The 9,306-nt window shown below is 57.9% G+C and overlaps 1 protein-coding gene across 1 annotated transcript; it reads left to right on the plus strand.

The window, feature by feature from the left end:
* The first annotated feature begins 5,045 nt into the window (after window positions 1-5,045).
* On the plus strand, window positions 5,046-7,567 carry LOC123085108 (U-box domain-containing protein 75). Its single transcript, XM_044506695.1, has one exon. It carries the CDS (start codon window positions 5,477-5,479, stop codon window positions 6,854-6,856), a length of 1,380 nt encoding a protein of 459 aa, XP_044362630.1. The 5' UTR covers window positions 5,046-5,476; the 3' UTR covers window positions 6,857-7,567.
* The last annotated feature ends 1,739 nt before the right edge of the window (window positions 7,568-9,306 follow it).

The raw sequence follows: 9,306 nt of genomic DNA on the forward strand, positions 1-9,306 counted from the left end.
TATGATCCCAAACGTACTCAACCAAGTCATTTTGAAGATTTAAATGAGTGTGCCAATCATGCAGCTCACGGTGGAATTGGACAAACTATTCAAATGTTGTCAGGTCTTGGTGCAGGGCCTCAATATTTTCACCTTGATAATCAAATCCTTGGTCGAAGATACTCTCATCACGCTCGTCCTCGACGATCATATTGTGCATGATCACACAAGCAGACATCACCTCCCAAAGCTTCGTTTCATCCCATGACAGTGTAGGGTTTTGAACGATACCCCATTGGGATTGAAGCGCACCAAAAGCACGTTCCGCATCCTTTCTAGCACTCTCTTGCATTTGGGTAAATCTCTTTCTCTTCTCACACTGGGGTTTCGAAATTGTCTTCACAAAAGTTGACCATTGAGGATATATACCATCAGCTAGATAGTATCCCTTGTTGTACTGGTGGCCGTTGATCTCAAAGTTGACAGGTGGGCAGTGGCCTTCTGCAAGCCTTGAGAAGACTGGAGAACGCTGCAGCACGTTGATATCATTGTGAGAATCTGCCATGCCAATGAAAGAATGTCATATTCAAAGATCCTGCGAAGCCACCGCTTCTAATATGACAGTGCACGCCTTGACATGCCCCCTGTACTGGCCCTGCCATGCAAATGGACAGTTTTTCCACTCCCAGTGCATACAATCTATGCTGCCAAGCATGCCTGGAAAGCCTCTAGCTGCGTTGATCGCCAACAATCTCTTTGTATTAGCGGCAGTTGGCTGCCTCAAGTACTCTGGGTCAAACACCTCGATCACAGCCTGACAGAACTTGTACATTGACATCAGACATGTTGTCTCACTCATACGCACATACTCATCCACCAAATCGCCTGGAATTCCATATGCAAGTATGCGGATGGCCGCGGTGCATTTCTGGTAAGAGGAGAATCCAAACTTGCCAAGGGCATCCGTCTTGCACTCGAAATATGGGTCATGAGCAACCACTCCCTCCCGGATACGATTGAACACATGCCTTGCCATTCGAAAACGGCGACGGTATTTATTCAGCTTGAAAAGCGGGGTGTTGGAAAAGTAATCGGTATAGAGCAGGACGTGGCCTCTCTCCCTGTTGCAGTTCAGGTTGGGAGCACGGCCAGGGACTGATCCCCTGTACCGAGGAAGCTGCCGTTGAATGTGGTCGTGAACGACCAGTGCTGCCACCACAAGATCTTCATCATCGGACGACGAATCGTCCGATGAACAAAGGAAATGATGAAAGAAAAACTCGTCTCCACTGTCCATACCTTTGTGGGCAAAATGTCGAACACCTTGCGGTCGTGGTGGCGAAGAGGCCGCGATGATCACCTCGACGCAGCAGGGGTGGTTGCCAACCGGCTACTGGCCGCTCTGGAGCTCTCGTCGGAAGCTGCCGCGGCCGCCGTGGTACGTCGCCGGCGGTCGTGTCCCCTCTGCCACCGGCAAAGACGGCGACGGCCAAACCTCCTCCGATCGACGGCCAAAACTACGGCAAAAGCGCGGGCGTGGTGACGGCCATGTCGAGACGTGATTTGGTATGGACGGCCGGGGGGCTGTGCGGTGAGGACGCGGCCGGAGAATAGCGGCGGCGCCGGCGGCGGGGCGGGGCGGGGAGAGAGGGTGAAAGGGTTGGGAGCGGAGGGAGTGATAGTGTCCCCGACAGGCGGGTCACGCGGGAACAAGGGCGTGCGTCGAGGCCGTCTGCGCGCGTCCGTTTCACCCCAAACCAAGCGCAAGTTTGGACCGAGGATGAGTAAAAAATGGACGGAATTCGGACATTTGTTCGTTTGAGGCCGCGCGTTGGGCCACGCTATTCGTTCATTTTACCCCAAACGAACGCACCCAGACAAGATCGCACAGCGGAGTTGGCCTTAGGTTTGTATTCAAAACCAAGTTTAAATAAATTTGTAAAGAGCTTTCGACCATACGCGAACAGAAGGAGTACTACCACTACTACTCCTAGAGAGCTGGAGCCAAAGCAGACCAGCACTGGTCCTCGAGAAAGCGAAATGATGTGTGGTGCGGTGCGGTGCGGTGCCGCGCCTGCGCTGGCGGTCAAAGCGAGAGAGAGGCAGGGGCCAAAGGTGGTTGGCAGCATCAAGAAATGCCCTCCTCGATTGCTCCTCCTCCCGTGGCCCATGGACTGGCTTCGGCCTTCGGGTTGGCACATCGCCATGCCGTGCCGCTGGCCCCTGGACCACATTGACCGGTCAGACCCGGGGCACACTGCTGCACACGGCGACCCCGCGCACGCCATCGACGCAACGAGAGACGCGGTGGGTGCGCCCCGTGAGCCAGATGAGATCGATCCCACACGCCCTGCCCTCCCTGTCGATCCGGATTAGCCTAGCCCTAGCCAAAGTAGCCAGTCAACAGGATAAGCTCAGAGCCGATTATTAAACAAAGCGGTCTGGAGCCGGGATTGGGTTGAGCGGCATCTCGCTGCGCCCCTCCCTGTGGCCGTCGGCATCGTGATGATCATTGCGGCAGTCAAGTTATTGGGTCGCTTCGCTGCTCGGCGCGGAGGCCGGTGCATCGGGGGAAAGCGACGCTGCCTCCTCCTCCTCCTCCTCCTCGCTCGGCGTTGTTTAATCAGCGCGCTTTGTGGTTGAGGGGAGCAGCGTGGCAGGTCAGCCGCAGGCTTTGGCGTTTTTTAATACTGTGGCGCCGTCTCACTGACCGTGTACGGGCCGGTCTCAGGTGCGTGCTGACGGACGGGCGGGTGCCGAGGGCGAGCGAGGACCGAGAAGAAGCGAGCTGGTTTGAAAACGGAGCATATTCGTGCCGTGGCCAATCCAGGTTCAAACCACTCCACTTGAGAATTGAGAGTAAGCTCGATCGATCCGCCCGGGCCCAGGCGGCAGCTGCCAGCGCCTGCAACGCTCGCCTGTCGCCGGATCCAGCGACGCGCGCAAGACCGAACCTCGATCAAACAGTGGCATTGCGTACGAGTACTACCTACCCGTCGAACGGGCCGCTGATCTGTGAACGTGCGTGGCGCCCATGCCCTTGAACGCACGCGCGCACGCACCGCGCCGCGCCGGCTGTACTGAAGGCGACGAGTGGACGACGGTTGGTTGGGCCGGCGCTTTGCCTCGCTCGGCCGGGGGCAACGCGCGACACCGAACGGCCCGCTCCTGTGCTCGCACGTCGGGTCGGAGCGGGCCGGTCAGCCATGATTCAGGTCACACGCACCGTGTCGCGGTGTCGCGCGTGCGCCGTGCCCCCCTCCCTCCCTCCCTCCCCTCCGCGCGCGGCCGTGCCGGAGGGGCACCCACCCATCCATCGCTGTGCCCGCCGTCCGTCCGTCGGTCCACCCGTCGTACGTGCGGATGGAGAGAGGTTTCCGCCTCCGCGTTGCTGCGTTGCGTGCCTCCTCGCCCACGCACGCCGTGCCGCGTACTCCACCGGGCTCGTGCGGCGCAACAGCGGCCGCCCGGCCGGCACCCTGTGCAGCAACAGTGACGGATCGCCGGACGGCCGGACGGACGGACGCGTCTCCGTCCGCCGCTAGCTAGGTGGTGTCACGTTCACGTCGCGTTTACTGTCCGCCCCTTTGACCCGCACCATCACCTGCGCGTACGAACTCCCACGTACCAGTACGTGCGTATGGTTGGCAAGGTACCGTGAGCGTGCGGCGCTTAATTCGCGCACAGTGCGAGCGCTTGTAGCGTGCGGCGCGCAGGCCGGTCAAGGAGCGCGTTTTCTAAAGCCCTGAGCTTTGGACGTGCCTACTAGTTTCGGCTTTCTTTCCTGTGCTACCAGTGCTTGCTGCCGCTGCTCGCTTTTGCCTTTACATTACGTTTTCTTTGGCCCCCTTCGTTTCCTTTGCTCGGCCCTCCGGGCTCCGGCCCCGGCCCCGTGGTCGTTGGTCCTGGTCACGGTCGCACCGGATGCATCCACTTAATTAAGACGTACGCAAAAAGAGGCCTCCAACCTGGCATCGCTGCACGTGCGATGTTTCCCATCTTTTTCCCTTTGGATTGGATGGAGCTTTGAATAAGTTGATGATACTCCTACCACACGCACCGACTTTGTTCAAGTTAAAGCAAGCTTGTTTGTGGCAAATTTTCCATGTCGAAACGTCGTGCCATTTCTTGCATCTCCTTGCCCACAAGTTATCTACACAAAGAAACTCGAGCGCTCCTAATCCGGCCAGGTCAGAGAGCATCGAGTGTGCGAGCAAAGCGGTCAAAGAGAGGGAGCGGCAGGTCCGATGCAAGCGTAAACGCAACGTGATCGCGCGCGGGTCACGAGGAGGGAGATGAGGCAACGGGCCTGCTGCGTCCTTGTTGTCCTTGAACCCATTCAAAAACTGGGAAAAAAGAGGAGAAAAACAAAGCCCCGCCCTCTTTGTCGATCCTGATCCCACCGCACGTGCGGTCCGCGTGCCCTAGATTTAGACTTAGGAGTGGTCGTAGTAGTACACAGTACGCACGCACGCACGCCCGTCTCGAACCCGTCCCGGTCACCGGTCACGCACGCACGTCCCGGTCACCGGTCAGCAGCCTCGAGTTCCGCTGCTGATCGCTCCCCTTCCCCAGAAGGAGAGAAAATTTTGTTTTCGTAGTTCAAAATGGACCAAATGTTGAAAAGGGGAAACAAAACAGCATGGGCATTTCATTCCTAGGAGCAATGGTAAAAATCACATCAGACCTAGAAGGAGATCACTACTGAAACAAAACAAACATATGGCGCCATTTCCTGCAAGATTCTTCCCCATGCCTTCCTGCTTGGTGCTTTTGGCATGGGCCCAGTACGCTTCTCAGCGGCGGCACCGAACAAAAAGGAAAATTTGAGCGAGAGAAAAGAAATGCTAGTAGTACCAGCGCTAAAATAAATGAAAAATGGGGAAGAATACAAGAGGGCGCGCAGGGGGGCGGCCCACCACGCAGGCGGGGTGTCAGTGAGTGTGCTAATGTGTCTGGTCCCAACCAAGTCCTGCCCCACCTCCCCTCGTCCAATCCCCTCTCACTCGCACCCACACCCACCCAAGTAAAATTGCAAGTCCGGATAATAATTTCAGCAGGATATTCCTGCTCGCTCTCTCACTCTCACTCTCCCTTCTTCTTCTCCACCCACTCTAGCTCAGCTGGATCTCAGTCGCATTCCCACTCCCCCTCCCCCCTCCTCTCCTCCCCCTCCCTCATCAGATCTCCTCACACGCCCTGCAATCCGCCTCCAGCCCAAAACCCAGAAGCTTTCAGCTCAAGCTCCTCGCCTACCCTTTTGACCGGTGGGCAGCCGCGGGAGCCCGAAAACCCAAGAAAAGCAGCGGGTCAAGAAAGAGGGAAAGCAAGCTAGGAGGAGGGCGATGATGATGGCGATAAGTCGCCCCATGATTCGCCGCATCATTCCGTCGCCTGCGCGCCTCTGCTAAAAGGGCCTCGCCGTCCGTGCTCGCTCCAGTGAGCGGTGGAAGGGCGCGCGGTTGCTTCGCGCAGACGGTCGGTCGCCGCCGCAGCAATGCCGCAGTACCAGGAGCTGCCCTGCGGCGGGCAGGTGCTCGACATCGACGCCGCGCTCAAGGACGGCATCCTGGGGTGCGGCCCGGAGCCCGGGGACGGGGCGCTGGGCGACGGGGGGAAGCAACCGGTGGAGCTGAGGAAGATGATGGACGAGCTGGATGCCGCTGGGGATGGCGGCGGGGACGAGGTCGTGCCGGCGGTCTTCATCTGCCCGATCTCCCTGGAGCCCATGGTGGATCCGGTCACGCTCTGCACCGGCCAGACGTACGAGCGCGCCAACATCTCCCGGTGGCTGGCGCTGGGCCACCGGACCTGCCCGACCACGATGCAGGAGCTCTGGGACGACGCGCTCACCCCCAACGCCACGCTCCGGCAGCTCATCGCCGCCTGGTTCTCCAGGCGGTACACCCGCTTCAAGAAGCGCTCGGCCGACTACCACGGCCGCGCCGCGGACCTTGTCCACGGTCTCCGCGGCACGGCCGTCCCGAGGAGGCAGCCCCTCAAGGGCCAGGCCCGCGTCGCCGCGCTCCGGGAGTTGCGCTCCCTCGCCTCCAACCACCAGTCCGTGACCAAGGCCATAGCCGAGGCCGGCGGCGTGTCGTTGCTGACCTCGCTTCTTGGCCCCTTCACGTCTCATTCCGTGGGGTCCGAGGCGGTGGCCATTCTTGTGAGCGGCGTGCCGCTCGACGCCGACGCGAAGGCGGCGCTGATGCAGCCGGCAAAGGTGTCCCTCGTGGTGGACATGCTCAATGAGGGCGCCGTCGACACCAAGATCAACTGCGTCCGCCTCATCCGCATCCTCATGGAGGAGAAAGGCTTCCGGCCGGAGACGGTGGCGAGCCTGAGCCTCTTGGCCGGCTCCATGCGCCTGGTCCGGGACAAGCGGCACCAGGACGGTGTGGCCGCTGGGCTAGAGCTGCTCAATTCCATCTGCGCCGTGCACAGGCCGGCCAGGAGCATGATTGTCAGCATTGGTGCGGTGCAGCAGCTGGTGGAGCTGCTGCCGGAGCTGGCGACGGAGTGCGTGGAGCCAGCCTTGGACATCCTTGACGCGCTCGCCTCAGTCCCTGAAGGCATGACGGCTCTCAAGGATTGCCCGAGGACGATACCCAACGCCGTCCGATTGCTGATGAGGGTGTCCGAGGCCTGCACGCAGCGCGCCCTGTCGATGCTGTGGGTGGTGTGCAGGATGGTGCCCGAGGAGTCCGCGCCCGCCGCCCTGGACGTCGGGCTGGCCGCCAAGCTTCTGCTGGTGATCCAAAGCGGGTGCGGGCCGGAGCTGAAGCAGCAAGCCTCGGAGCTGCTCAAGCTTTGCACCGTGCATTGCACGTCCACCGTCTTCCTCGCGAAATGCAAGCTCACCAAGACAATTCAGTGAGAAGACACCGGAACATAGTCCTTCTGGTTGTGAGTTGAGTCGATGATGCAGTTCCCATTGGTCATCCTCGCGTAATCTGGACCGGGGAATGGACGAGAGAAGCAAATTGGTGCTGGATGAAGACCTGTGTGTACATAAACTCAGCAATTGGCCGAATTTGCGGTGTCATTTGAAGACATGGGAGTGGATGGATGCATCGCCCTGCCCATCGACAGGAAGCTTGGATCGAGCAGCAATGCAGCAGCATAAGCACCGCCGGAGTCGGTGGCCGGATGTAAATGCAAATTGGTGTGAATTTGGTCAGCTCAATAAGCACTCAAGGGCTGTTGTGGTAAGTACAGCCAGTTTTGCTATCAGTAGCTGAGAATTCAGCAAAGGCCTGCAATTTTAGATTTTAGATTTTTGGCAATGTGGGAGGCTGTCAGTGCTGTAGTTCTTCCTTTTCTTTCTTCTCCTGGGTTTCGGTGTAATTGGTGATATAAATTGGGTAGAATTGTACACAGTACTGCTGCTTCACAGTTCAGAGCTCGAGTGCACATTGCCATAGCTAGGGAAAAGTTTTGAGTTCTTCCTGCATCTTGGGTCGTTTGATTCTCCAGTCAAATTTGGGAAAGTGTACACTCTGCCTATAGCTTGTACCACTACTGGATAGCTTGAGGAAGCGTCACTGGTGTTGAAATTGGAACAGTTGAAAGATCTGGTTCCGTGTCTTGTTGCGCCGGAATTTCTGCTCACCCCATCTCATCTCATCTACTGCATGTATCATGCTCCACTCGCAGCTGTAGTTTCTGACTTATTCAGTGTATTGGGCACCAATTGTTCCAGTACATTATACTATAGGAGTATTATCAATGCTTAATTGACGTAGATTGTGGCACTTCACATGAGAGAGGGTCCTCGGTCCTGCCCTCCGACTCCAGTCAGCAAGGACAAATAAAGCCATCTGCGTCGCACACTAGGCCATAGCCATAGCTTAGGGATAGGGTCATGCATGTGTATGATTGATCAGAGAGGAGGGGTTTGCGTCCACATGATTGAGCACAGAGGGGTTTTACATCGTGCAGGCTTTTGCTTTATCTGTCCCAATTCACACAGTAGAAACCGCAGAGCGCCGAGGCGTTGCTGTCTCGCTGCGGCTGGCGCTGGCAGGCGGCGTAGCGTAGCTGAGCCGTAGAGTGGGCGGTGTTGGCCCAGTTTGGAGCTGCTGATGGCCATTTTGACCAGGGAAGGAAGGAAGGAAGCAGCCGTCGCCGTCGCCGTCGCAGTGCCCCCCTCTGCTTTGCTTTCCGAGATCCACGACGTGACGCCTCCATGTCACGCACTGCGCTCACCGCACACCCACACACGCGCGGCCTTGTCGCTTTTGCGCGCGCGCGCGCGCAGGTGGGAAAAGGAGAGGGGAGGAGGCCAAAGGCTCGCCGCGGCATGCCAGCCCGTGGGCGCGCGCGTGGCGTGGCCAGGCAAGCAGGCAGGCCATGTGGGCAAGCCGAGATGACACAACCGCGCGCGCGCGCACACACACCCACTCGGCCAGAGGCTGGCCGGCTGGACCACGAGCGCGCGTGCGTCCGTGCATGCATGCATGTGTCCGTCCATCTGCGTCGGCTCGGCGCCGGCCTCATTGATTGACGTGTTCGTGGAGTCGCTGCCTTTGGAGCGCAGTTCGGATGGATACGGGCCGGAGAGGTTTTGGGTGCGGCCTGGGCACGGAGGCCGTGCATGCATTCAGCCTAGGCCGCCTTTACGCTCGCGAGCACACTGCACTGGCAAAGGCTGGAAGGTTTGACGCCTCGACGGGGAGTCTTTATATCGCACTTGGTGTGTCTACTGCGCGCGCCACTATGCCGAGAATGTGCGGCTGTTGAGTGGTCTCTCTTCTCTTCTCTTCTCTTCTCTTCTTTCCCTTGTGATGAATGGAACGCTCCATTATGTTGTTGCGGCCCCCGTTCCATTTTGGACCCCCCGTTGGGGGCTCTGCTGCGCCCTGCGGCTGCGTCGCTCGTGCCGGGGCCTCCATGTGCAATCAATGCCCTAGTGTTCAGAACGGAAATTTTTTGCGGCGAGAAGATCGGGAAAAAAAAGGGTGCTTGTTTCAAATTTTGCTCGTGTGGTGCCACCAGCGTCCACTGGCCAGTCAACTTGTTGAACTCGCGAGAAGAACTGAGGTCTTTCGAGGTATGAGTTGTCGTGCGAACTCTGAGATGGTTAAGTTCTTTATCGTGGAACCAACGCACAAGGGTTTAAGTCCTACTCTCCCTCAGTTCCAATGAATAAGGTCAACGTTGAACAATAAAGAGTAAAGTGCACCCTAAGTCCTCGAACTATTTTGAAGGTGTCACATAGGTCTTCGAACTATAAAAGTGTCATCTAGGTCCTAAAAAATTCTTGAAGTGCAATAAGTGTGTACGTATGTGACACATTTGAAATAGTTTAAGGACCTACATGACACC

This window comes from Triticum aestivum, chromosome 4A (genome assembly GCF_018294505.1).
Source record: "Triticum aestivum cultivar Chinese Spring chromosome 4A, IWGSC CS RefSeq v2.1, whole genome shotgun sequence".
NCBI classification, from domain to species: Eukaryota; Viridiplantae; Streptophyta; class Magnoliopsida; order Poales; family Poaceae; genus Triticum; species Triticum aestivum.